Below are 13,187 nucleotides of genomic sequence, written 5' to 3' on the forward strand. Positions count from 1 at the left end.
GGTATCAGATATTCGACAAAACTTCAAAACAATAAAGTCAAATATATACATAGTAATAGTTGAAAATTTTTTGCACACACTTGGAACCCAACTCTGTCTACCCCAGAGGTGAACCAATCCAAAAATCAAGCAATTTGAATCCATATATCTATCGTATAAGTCAACCCTATAGATGTATCCCAAAATAGAATGGACATATGAAGCTTACCAGTGCAGGACTGACACAAAGCAAAAGGATATCTCAGGCCCCCAGGGGCAATTTCCTGGGCGAGTGCGGGAGCCAGGTCACAGTACAAAAAATAATAAAACGCTGTCAAAAGAAAAAAAGATATATAACTAATAAGACAAAATTGCTACCACAGTGTGAAGCAAATCACATAGTCAGAATGCAGAAAAAAACACACCTGAAACAATGTATATTAAAGTGGAGGTCCACCCTAAAAAATAAAAAAAATTACACCAAAATCCTGTAAAAAAATAGAAATATTTTTTTTTACTTACCAGAAATAGTTGCTTTGCGGGAGTTCCTAATCTGCCTCTTCCTATACCGCGGCAGGTCTTCTTCCTTATCCTCCCCGCGTTGTCTTCTGGGGAATGGGGCGCGCTGCCTTCTGGGAACTGTGGGCCAGATCCACAAAGCAGATGCGCCGACTTAACTCGAGATACGCGGCGTAATTGAAATTTGCGTATTTATGCGCCTGATCCTCAAAACGAGTTACGCCTGAAATTTACTTTTTTCCGTCCTACCTAAAAAACTTACACCGGCGCTTCTCCGAGCGCAAAATACTCTAGACACACCGCTGTTTTGATAGGCAAAGATGCAAATGAGGGAGATAAGGCGATCCACAAAATTAAGTGTGTGCGCCGTAGATTACGCCCTGTGCGCTTCTGTTATTTTCATGGTGTAAAATTACACTTTATAAAAGCAGCCCTAAATTTAAACATGCCGTGTAAATGTCAGCTAAAGCAACACCATTAAGGAAGAGCTGAGCACACACACTTGCAGGACAACAATCTGTATGCCACCATGCCAGGGGCCTCCATGCGCATAGCTATACTAGTGACTTTAGTAACCCAGGGTACCCCCTCTTCTGAGGGAACAGCAGCCAGGAGACGCCTCGCAGAATGCATCTTTGCACAGTAAACACACACATTAATCATGTCACAATGAGAATACATGAATGCACGCCACTGTGGTCCCTAGCACAGACACATCACATGCACATCTAATTGGATTAGATCCAAGTACCCCCCCCCCAATGGTACTTGGGAGCAGTAACGCCCCGCCACGGCTCCAATTATGTCACTGTGCATTCATACACCTTTCACACGGACCTGGGATTACACTTCTCCCTGGTCCTGGGGATCCCTTAATCCACCAAAACTGAGGGTGACACCCTTATTTAATCAGGAATGCCACCCCCACAATCATACATCATTCACACACATAAATCAAATCATAAATACAGTATAATAAAAAATAAAATTAATAAAAATAAAAAAACAAAAGTAACCCCAAAACTTAATGTCGGCGGCGGGAGCTTCGCCTAGGCCTGCCACGGCCACGGCCAACCAGGGGAGGCTCCTGGGGGGGGGGGGTGAAGCAGGGGTAGGAGGAGCCTCCCCTGGTGACTGTACTGTTGCTGGCCTGCCCTCCAAGGCCACTGCAATTCTGTTCAGGCACACAGTCATGGCTGCCGTATTGGCCTGGACAGCCCGGGTATTGGCCTGCAAAGCCTGGGTCAGGGCAGTCACCTCCTGGGCCACGCCTGTTGTGGCGGTCTGCAGCTGGCTAATGCAGGTTATGACCGCCATGGAGTTTGTGGCCACATCACTGAGTGAGTCCTTCATTATGCCCAGGCTGTGCTCCATCTGGGTCATTGTCTGTTTTATCTGAGACAGATTGCGGGTCTGCCGGGCATTGTCTCTCTGCAGACTCACCGGCAGACGCTCGGGCACCCCCCTGGTCTCAGGGGTGGCCATCCTGGCTGGAGCTGAGGCTTGTGGCGTAGGAGGAGGGGAGAGAGAGACCCTTGTGGGGGAGGCCTGTTGGGGGAGGAGTGGGAGGGGCTACCCCTGATGGTGGCCTGACTGCTGCCAGCCTCAGGGGTAGACTCAGGGGGAAACAAATCTGATGCCAAAGGGACTTGCCTGGCAATGTCCATATCCTCATCCTCCACCCCCCCTCATCCTCCTCCTCCTCCTCAACCTCCTAATGAGGGGAGGTGTGTCCACTCCCCTCCCCTGGGGACTCCTGCCCTTCTTGGGACTCCTCAGCAGCCTCTTGTCCAGGGGATGGTGCTGCAGACTGACCTGATGGGCCAGCAACCTCCTGGCCTGATGGGCCTGCAACCTCCTGGCCTGACGGGCCTGCCATCTCCTGGCCATCTGTGGAGGACACAAAACAATCACAGGTTTGAGGATCCACACACTTGGCACATCTTCCCTTCCCCCACCCACACATGCTAATCACCAGATAGAAAAACCAAAAACTTACCTGTCCTCACAGGAACATCTGATTGATAGCCACGCAGGCCCACCACCTGCTGTGGGTGGAAACACCGGGCCACTGCCCATTCCTCCTCACTCAGCCGGATGGGACAGGGTGCGCCTCCTCCAGTGCCCCTGGCATGGATTGGGTATTGATCCTGGCCATTTTATCACGAACCAGGCTCCTAAGATCGTTGATCTTCTTTTGTATGCCACTGGTGGTCCTGTTCTCCCCCCCCCCCCCGCCGCATTGATGTTATCCGTTATTCTCTGGATCATCTCCTTCCTCCTGGCCGGGGTGGTGTTCCGGCTCTCAGGGCCATGTAAATAACGCCCATATTGGGCGATGCCCCGAGCAAATATCTGCTTCTCAACCGCAGAAAAATAAAATTTTCTGCGTTTGGGTGCCATCACAGCCACCACTCAGCACCCACAAAAATACACACACAACAAACAAACAAAAATACACACACAACAAACAAACAAAAATACACACACAACAAACAAACAAAAATATCAAACCACACAAGCAGACAGCTACTACTAATTAAAAAACAAACACGGAAAAAACAAACAGAAAATACACACCAGAAAAAAGACAATCAGAAAAATAAAAAATAAAATACACTCAGAAAAAAAACAATCACAAAAAACAAACAGAAAAAACACTTAGAAAAATAACACACCTAATACACTCTACTACTCCTACACAACTTTACTCTAACACACAACTCACCAACAAACACCAACAAACGACACAGCAGAAGCAACTTGCTCTAGGAAGGGTAACACAGGGATTTACTTTTGCAAGGGAAGTGTGTTTGTGTGGGGCTATTTATACACAGGGCGATCCTCAAACTAAGTACGCTTGGCCTTTTACCTATCTCACTGAAGTTCTGAGCATGCCCAGTGAGGTGCAGATTCGTGCGCGCATGCGCAGTACGACCGGCCCCTCATTTGCATGGGGTCACGGCTCATTACAATGGAGCACGCCCACTTCCTTCCCACTTGAAATAACCCCGCCTTACGCCTCGGGATTTAAGTTATGCTTGCGCAATTTTGTGCGCAAATGCGCTGTGGATACGGCACTTACGATAAAAAATTAGGGCGCCGTAACTTAAATGACATAAGTTTTGCCTAACTTAATTTGCGCCGCTGGCTGTGGATCTGGCCCAGTGTGTATCCCAGAAAGCTGCGAGACTGGCAAATGCACAGTAGGAAACCGGCAGTGAAGCCGCAAGGCTTCACTGCCTGTTTCCCTCAGTAAGGATGGCGGCACTGGGAGCTGCCAGGATCGAACGATCGGCCTCGGGGGGCCGACATCGTGGGCGCCTTGGACAGGTAAGTGTCCTTATTAAAAGTCAGCAGCTACAGTGTTTGTAGCTGCTGACTTTAAAAAAAAAAATGCTGACTTTAAAAAAAAAATTGCAGGTGGAACCCCTTTTTAAGTGTACATGTAGGTTATACGCACCAATTAGATGCTTATCATAGGATAAGATAAATGGCAAAGAGGCCTGAGGGGCAGGATCTCAGAAGCTGGAACTCAAAAACTTAAAGGGGTTGTAAAGGAAATATTTTTTTTTTCATAATAAGCATCCTTTACCTGCAGACATTCCTCTTTTCACTTCCTCATTGTTCGTTTTTGCTCAGAAGTTGCTCTATTTCTTCTCTGTTCTGTTCACTTCCTGCTTGTCTGATTGTTACTCACCACCGTGAAGGGAGGCTTTACTGCGGTGGTCAGTGACATGCTCGCCCCCTCTTGGGAACTACATCTGTGCGGCAGGACGCTCTCTACGTGTTAGAGACTTCAAGGAGGTGTGAATTGCTGAGCGTGCCGCAATGCATACTGGGAAATGTAGTTCTTACATGAACGAGCACCGCAAACCAGGAAGTGAATGAGAGAACAGAAACTAGAATGCCTGAGGTGATATAGATGAAGGAATTTAATAGGTATTTACTCGTTTTTTAACAGAATCATTACACAATTCTGTCTGTCTATCTTGCAGACAATAATTTTAGGCAAAAAATGTTTTTCTTTTACAACTCCTTTAAGGCTGGTGAGGAGGTACTGTATAAAACATAAATATATCCACGCATTGGTTTTCTAAACGCTGTTTATTCAATTGTATATTCACAGCTAATACTACTATTGAAAGCATAGAATCAAAATGGTTAACAGAAACACTCACCCTGCTAAGAAAGTAAAGGTTTTTCATCATTTAGGCTGGGTTCACACTGATACTACAGGACAGTCATACAACTTTCATCCTACTTTGCTCTGCGACATCAGTCCTACATCGGTCCTACATTGGTCCTAAATCCATCTGACTTGAATGAACAGGATACTACTTTGATCCAACTTTGTGATAGTCTGAATTGTCCTTTGACCAATCAAAACAATCCCAGTGTGAGATAAATTCCTTTTACTGCTGCTGTAATCAACATGTCGGATGCCAAAAGTTGGATGGTAAGGACAAGGATCCTACTTTGATCCGACTTCAATGATATTCAATGGGCTAAAGTAGGACCAAAGTTGGACCAAAGTAGTACAGGGAGCATTTTCAAAGTAGGACCGACTTGTGTCGGACCAGTTAAAACATCTCTCATAGGGAAACATTGATAGGGAAACATTGATTTTCACAATTAATGCGACATGAGCTCCCTGTGTCGGAGCGTTTGTTGGACCAGTGTGAACCCAGCCTGAGACCAGTGGTAATCAACCCTGTCCTCAGGGCCCACTAACAGGCCAGGTTTGCAAGATAACTGAAATACATACCACAGGTGATATCATTTGCTGCTCAGTAATTGCAGTATTCGCCCTGGTTCACACTGGGCTGCGGGAGTGAAGCCGTGCTAGTTCAGCTGAACTTGCACGGCTTCACTCCCGCTGGCAGTCCCGATTTTGGCCGCGATTTAAGAGACATCTGTGCAGGTTTCTGCACAATAGTCAATGTAAATCGTCCCGAAATCGCAAAAAGTAGTACAGGAACTACTTTTTGAAATCGGTGCAGCGCCACAGATGCGGCGTCAAACCGATTAGGACGGTGCCATTGCCGACAATTGCCGGCAAATGCAGCCGATTTGAGATGCGATTTCACATGTGAAATCGCATCTCAAATCGAAGCAAATCGTACCCAGTGTGAACTAGAGGTCGACCAATATGGGTTTTTCTCTGGCCGATGCCGATATTTGGAATTCGGGGCGGCCGATGGCCGATATGTGTTGCTGATTTTTGAGGCCGATATTTTAGGCCAATTTTTTTTTTTTTTTCCCCTCATCTCAAAAAACCTAGGGTGGAGAGGTGGGGAGGAGATAATTGTTTAGGGTGGAGAGGTGGGGTGCAGCCTGTCAGTGCCCACCAGTGGCCATCATTCTTATGTCTACAGTATATGGAAACAATGCAAAGTTTTTTATGTGTTTTTGAGATTTGATGCACTAGATTCTTTTTCTAGGATTTTTTTTTAATCCAAAAATGTGTGACAGATCTATTTTACTGTATGTATGCTTTGCCTAATATTTTATTTTGCTTCAAACTGGGTTTTAGGTATGTTTATCTATTCTCCATTTCACTGCAATTTATCTATTTTAAAAGGTGATTGCTGCTGCCAAGAAAGGGTTTCAAGCTGAAGGTTATGAATTAAACCCATGGTTAGTGTGGTATTCCCGATACAGAGCATGGAGAGAAGGTGTGAATCACAATGCCAAATTTCACATATCAGATATGTGGAAGGTAAGCAGAATATGCTACTGTATTTAATAACATAATTAAATTGTTTAATTTCAGACAGTGTACCATTTAAATCTAGTCCCTCCCTACATCTGAATTGCTTTTTAATTTCTCTTGTATGGCTCAAAAGCATACAGTTAGAGATCAGTACAGTACAGAGATCAGATACCAATGTCTGCTTGACACCGGAAATTTACTCCACACCGCAGCCTGCAGTTTAGTCTAGTTCATAAAATGCAGGTCTACAGTGTGCTACAGAGTTCTCTACATTAGTGGAACTAAACTCATTAATGTTTCCAAAAAAAGCTGACATTAGAAGTGTTTTTATAAGGCCTCATTCACATGGACATACTAATGCATACATCTGTGCAAAGGGCCGTTTTTGCCCACAATGGATGAACAGGTGTCCTCAGCCTGTCAGTACTTTTCAAGTTCATTTCCTTTTGAAACCTGATTTATACAGTGATTGATCAATCTGGTTAAAGTCTTTAAGTTACAAGTTAAGTTAATTAAATGAGGGGGATCACTTCAGCTTGCCACGTGATGCGGACGTGACGTGGGTGTGGGTGGGAGGTGCCGGAGCGCTCCATGGCGCGAGGTAGCGAGCGGCAGGGATCCGAAGATACCAGCAGCCGACCGGAGGATGACAGCGTGAGAGGCTGACATCCTGAAGACCGGAGCCGGAGACTTAACCCCGCACAATACGATCCTTAGCCAAGTCAGGACCCGAGACCCAGGACGCACCTGGGACGCAGGTGAACAGGCGGCGACAGCGGCGATCCCGCTGGCTCAGGCACAGCTGCTGCATACGAGGAGGAAGAGAGCAGCAGAGGAAGTCGGAGCAGCCAGGCGGGCTCAATGCGTGGGTTCTGAGGTTGGGTGAGACGCTCAGTAGAGCCGAGTAGGGTCGGGTGCCTTCCCGATCCCCCCTCCCCCCGGGGATACCCCCTCCCCCCCCCCCCTTTCAGAACTTGTCTGGTTTGGTGTAAAGGAACTGTGTAATCAGCTAAATCCCATTCGTGAGGTATAATTGGAAAGAGCCTCTGGGGGGATCGACAGAGACATGTGGTCAATGGACATATTATTTTTAGTTCTGCTGTAATGAAGGATCTGCTGTGAAATTTAATGAAGCTAGTTATACTAATGGCATAACTACCACCTTCTGGCATTTTCTGAAAAGGGAACTGTAATTGACATATGCGCAAGAGGATTTTAATTATTTAGTCCCCCTGGACAGGCAGCCCAGGGACGGACGCTGGGCAGAGATTCCGGGCAGAACCTGTGAACTAGGTACCGGAGATTGAGTGGCCTGAGGAGGAGGAATTCATATGTTACAAAGGGGGGCCATAAATGCTTAAGCTCTTTGGACATCATCTATGAAAATTCTACAGGTGACTGTGAGAGGCGGGTATAAGGCTGGTATAATTCCTGCGCTTAAGACAGTGCCCTAGATCGGGAGACGGGGAAATGAAATATTAAGAGCTCCCCTGTCTTTATGTCCCCCCTGAAATATATATACTACCGGTCCTAATTTTGAGAGAACTGAGACTAAATCTGGACTGCAACATAATGCAATATTTGCCTTGTCTTAGGGAACTGTGATAATATGCAACAATTTCCTTTGATCTTGGGAGTACTGATAAGGATTAGGGGCTGTGGTATAATGCAATAATTGCCTTGATCCTGGGAGTTCGGATAAGTTAGTCTGGACTGCGATGTAACGCAGTGACCAAAGAGGAAGAGAGATAAACGGGTATGAAGCCTTGAACTGACTAAGGAGTGCAAAACCCCCATACATTGTGTGGTCATAGTATAAAATCCCACAGGACTGTAGGGGAGCATATCCCAGTGTAGAGACTCTGGGCGGGGGTATAATGGTTACGGACAAGGTGGCTGGCCTATAGCAGTCTACCACTTGGTTGGGTGGACATTCCAGAGCAAGGAGGAAAATACCCCTAAATTACACCGCTGGCTTACCCAGCATAAGAGGATAAGCGGGAAGATACGGCAGGCCTGACCATAATAGATATTGAGTGATTGGTACAGATAAAACCTGAAAGGGAAAAGGGGTAGACTGGCAGTGGTGACACCTCCGCTCTGGGGTCCCCCCTTTCATTGGCCCCTCTTTACGGACCTCTCCCTTGTTGCTGTTTCCAAACTGGGGAAGAGAATTAGACCCTCCAATAAAATGAATAGAGCTACGAGAGGCGGTACTACTAAACCAACTAAGAATAATTCGGGGAATAGCTCCATTCAGCAATATATGACTCAAGAAGGGACCCTTAAAAGTCCAGGACTCGCAAAGAAGACTGAAAAGAAGAAGAGCGATAAAAAGAAAGGGGTAGATAGTGCGGAGAGCTCTAGAAGTGAAACGACACTAGAAAGCGAACAAGAGCAAACAAATGCAGAGGAGCTAGCCCAAGATACACATCCCCCTACAAAGGCAGAGTTGAACGCAATGTTGCAGAGGATGGAAAACGTCATGGAAAATATTATAAAGACAGAAATTAACAAGGTAAGAATAGACCTCGGAGGGCTGCGTGAAAGAGTGGTCGAGACGGAAAGGAGAATAGAAGAACAGGACCAGGAAATTAACTCCCTGAAAAAGCAAGTAAAGGCCCTGACCGAAAATCAGCGATTGACTGCATATAGGATCGAGGACCAGGAGAACCGCAACAGGCGACAGAACCTCAGAATCAGATCGGTGGTAGAAGATAGGGATGAAGATCTCAGAGATATCATGAACACAATTTTTAATCCCCTACTGGAGAGATCAGTAGAATCCAAGCCCCTCAAGATCGATAGAGTTCACAGAGTGGGGAACCCCCAACAGACAGAAAGATCCGGTCCTAGGGATGTAGTGGTACGTTTCAGGAACTATATCGATAGAGCAGAAATTTGGGGACGGCTTAGGGGGAAACCCCCCCCTGAAATATAGAGAGACTGAACTACAGATATTTTCTGATTTGTCGAAAGAAACGCTAGAAAGGAGAAGACACCTGAAACCCCTCTTAGAGCTGATGCGGGCACAAAACATAAAATATCATTGGGGTTTTCCGGCGTGCCTTATAGGCATAAAGGGGGGTAAAACTGCACGACTTAGGTTCCCGGAGGAACTCAAAGATTTCTGCTCAAAAATGGACTTGACAGTTCCAGATTTACCGGAGTGGGCGGGCTAGTGGGGCTTGGGCTAGCCTAGAATATCAGGGGGCTGATTGGGGGGGGGAGGGAGAGGGAGGAGGAGTCAATGGAGCGCATTGAGCACCACCACAAAAGAGGAGCCGAGGATGAAGATGACGAGTCTTCTACCAGCGGCTCCCAGGCCAATAGTGGGCCAGGGAGGAGGGGGGAATGGGGAATTGGGAGGGGGGGAAAAGGGAGGTGGGGGAAGGGAGGGTAATGGGAGGGGGACCATCTGAACGACTCCACAAGAATTCTTTTCAAACTCAAAAAAAAAAAAAAAAAAAAGAGAGAGATAAATGACAGATATTAAGTTCTTATCATATAATGTAAAAGGATTAAACTCCCATATTAAGAGACATAAAATTCTTGCCGAACTTACGCAGTATAAAGTAGACATTGCCTACCTACAAGAGACCCACATTACCTTAGAGTCCAATATAAAGCTGTTTTCATCTGAATATCCCGTCTGGTATTATGGAGATACAGTCTCATCGAGATCTCGGGGGGTTGCCATAGGATTTGCAAGAGGAGTTAGATATACACTGGTGGACAGATTGAATGATCCGGAGGGGAGATTCTTGTTCTTGAAAATAAAACTAGGAGAGGAGGACTACACTCTGGCAAATGTGTATGCACCCAATGTGAATTCGGCTAAATATATTAGTAAAATCCTCAGAAAATTTAAAAATTTTGAAGAGGGACATGTGGTGTTGATGGGGGACTTTAACTTCTGTATGTGCCCGAGCCTCGATAGTACGTCCCATGCTCAGGGGAATAACGGTGAGCACCTTAAGCTACTGAAAAAACAAATGATACAAAACCAAATGGTGGATGTCTGGCGAATCCTTAACCCCAAGACACGAGACTATACGTTTTTTTCCCCTGTGCATGGGACGTACTCGAGGATCGACTACGTCCTCGTAGACCATAGACTTTTGGAGAGGGTGGTCGAAGCAAGTTGTGAGATCATAACGCTATCAGACCACGCCCCTATAACCATGAAAATAAGCACATCCATACAAAAATGCATTCTACCTGAATGGAGATTGGATGAAAGTCTGTTGAGAGACGAGGTTGTGGTCGAGAGAGTACAGAAAGAATTGGAATGGTATTTTCAGGAGAATGACAAGGAGGGAATCACAGGAGCAACCCTGTGGGACGCCCACAAAGCGTATATAAGAGGGATTTTTATTGCAGAAGGGGCAAAGAAAATTAAAATAAGAAGAAGTAAATTAAAAACACTAAAAGAGGAGATATATAGGCTGGAACAGGAACATAAATTACAGGGCCAAAAGAGGGAAACTCTCCGTAAGTTAACTTTAACAAGGGACGAATATAAAGCCCTTGCCGGGCAAGAAACCAAGAATTTCATAGACAGGATAGAGAGTGAAAGATATGTCTGGGGAAATAAACCTAGTAAAAACTTGGCCAGAATGGTAAGAAAAAAGAAAACCAGGAACTTTATCGAAAAAATCAGGAATGGGGATGGGGACTTAGTATACGCGACAAATAGAATAGCAGAATCTTTCAGAAGCTATTACGAAAAACTATACAATGTCCAACAGAAGATCAGGGACCCTGCCGAAAAACAGGATAAGATCAGGGAAGTATTACGGCAAACTAATCTACCGAAGATAGAAGAGTTTGAGATAGAAAGAATGGAGGAACGTATTACTGAACAGGAGATAAGTGAGGTCTTAAAAAATACTCCCAATGGGAAAAGCCCGGGACCAGACGGCTTCACGTCGGCCTACATACAAAGGTTTAGTACTATTTTAGTCCCTAGACTATGTCAATATTTCAATGGGTTGGGGCGAGACTATGAGATGAGCAGAGAGGCATTAACAGCTACGATCACTGTCATTAAAAAAGAGGGAAAGGACAATACGAATTGTTCAGGGTTCCGACCTATCTCACTCCTGAATGCAGATACCAAACTGTATGCAAAAATTTTGGCCGAACGAATGAAGGGGGTGATGACTGCCATTGTCCACCCAGACCAGGTTGGTTTCATACCTGGGAGGGAGGGAAAGGACAATGGGGTCAGGGCACTTCTTCTCATGGAGCAGATTAAAGAAAGAGGGACCCCCGGTCTATTCCTGTCAGTAGACGCTGAGAAAGCGTTTGACAGGGTAGACTGGGGGTTCCTGATACAAACACTAGAATGTATAGGAATTGGCCCAAGGATGATCAAATGGATCAAAACGCTCTATTTCCACCCATGCGCTAGGATCAAGATCAATGGATCTGTATCCGCACCCTTCGAGATGAGAAATGGAACCAGGCAGGGCTGTCCCCTGTCCCCTCTTCTTTTTGTCCTATCATTGGAACCCCTGCTGGCAATGGTCCGACAAAATCCAGAAATATATGGAATAGTGGTTGGAGAAGATGAGCACAAATTATCCGCCTTCGCAGACGACATTTTATTTTATATAAGTAGCCCAAGAGTCACTCTCCCGAAGTTAATAGCTACCTTAAAAAAATATGGTGAGGTGTCAAACTTCAAAATGAATACAGAAAAGACGGAGATCTTAAATATCAATATTCTTAAAGAAGAAGAACAATATCTGCGGAAGAAATATAATTTTAAATGGCAAAAAGAAATAAAATACTTGGGAATAAAACTGGCAAATACCATCAAGAAAATATATAGAATAAATTTTATCCCCCTGCTCAACGAAATAAAAAGGGAAATTAAAAACATATTTAATAGACCTATTTCATGGTTCGGGAGGATAAATGTAGTAAAAATGGTTCTCATCCCAAAAATTCTATACAAGTTTCAAATGGTCCCAATATACCTACCACCGTCATTCATTAAAATAATTAACTCCCTCATAATGAACTATATTTGGAATAATAAAAAACACAGGGTGTCTGCTCAAATTCTAAAACGGGCCAAGAAAAAGGGAGGCTTAGCTGTACCCGACATCAGATTGTATTATAATGCTTCGGTTCTCTCACAGGTTATAGAATGGGCTAAAGAATCCCAGGACAAAAGATGGATAAATATTGAATGCACATTAGCGAGGGCACAGTTAGGGAGATTAATTTGGAATCCACCACAACACAGATCCTTACACACCTCAACACACACAATTACTCATAATGCATGGAGGATCTGGGATAGACTTCACAAACAATTAAAAACAGAATTCAACTCACCCTTTATTGATTTAAAAGAAAATTAATATTTTATTCCAGGGACAAAAGAAGTAGGGGGAAATTGGATCACAAATAGAACACAGTTAAAAGATATAACACTAGATGGCAAAATTAGGACACTTCACGATATTAAATATAGGATTGGAATTAGGGCGCTCGACGAGTGGAGATACTTGCAGTTAGTGTCATTCGTCAAGCGCCTACCACACCCTTTGAGGTCACAAGAGGATTACACCTTATTGGAACAATTGTGTAGCATCGAAAGCTCAAAAGGAAATATATCTAAAATCTATAATTACTTGCAGAAAACGGAAGAGTTGGACACGCTAAAATACATCCAAAATTGGGAAACAGACTTAGGGGTCCCAAGGGGGAAAACGACCATAGGAAGAATCCTGAAAATGACTCACACCTCGGCAGTAGATGTAAGAACTGCCGAGATGAACTTCAAATGTTTGACGAGGTGGTACGCCACCCCAGATAAAATGGCAAAATTCAGAGGGGGAGAGTCAGAGAAATGTTGGAGAGGTTGTGAGTCAAGAGGAACAATGGCACACCTATGGTGGGACTGCCTGAAAATTAAAGCTTATTGGAAAAAAATCTTGGCCCTGATAAAGGTAAT

At 44.9% G+C, this 13,187-nt stretch overlaps 1 protein-coding gene across 2 annotated transcripts in view; it reads left to right on the forward strand.

The window, feature by feature from the left end:
* The window catches only part of ATPSCKMT (ATP synthase c subunit lysine N-methyltransferase), a 197,487-nt gene that overhangs the window by 77,329 nt on the left and 106,971 nt on the right, over window positions 1–13,187 (forward strand). For both annotated transcript variants that reach the window (XM_040353426.1, XM_040353428.1), the window contains one exon: window positions 6,083–6,220. In XM_040353426.1, the coding sequence (XP_040209360.1) occupies window positions 6,083–6,220 (138 nt within the window). The remainder of the gene's footprint in view (window positions 1–6,082; window positions 6,221–13,187) is intronic.

Source organism: Rana temporaria, chromosome 5 (genome assembly GCF_905171775.1).
Source record: "Rana temporaria chromosome 5, aRanTem1.1, whole genome shotgun sequence".
Lineage (NCBI taxonomy): Eukaryota > Metazoa > Chordata > Amphibia > Anura > Ranidae > Rana > Rana temporaria.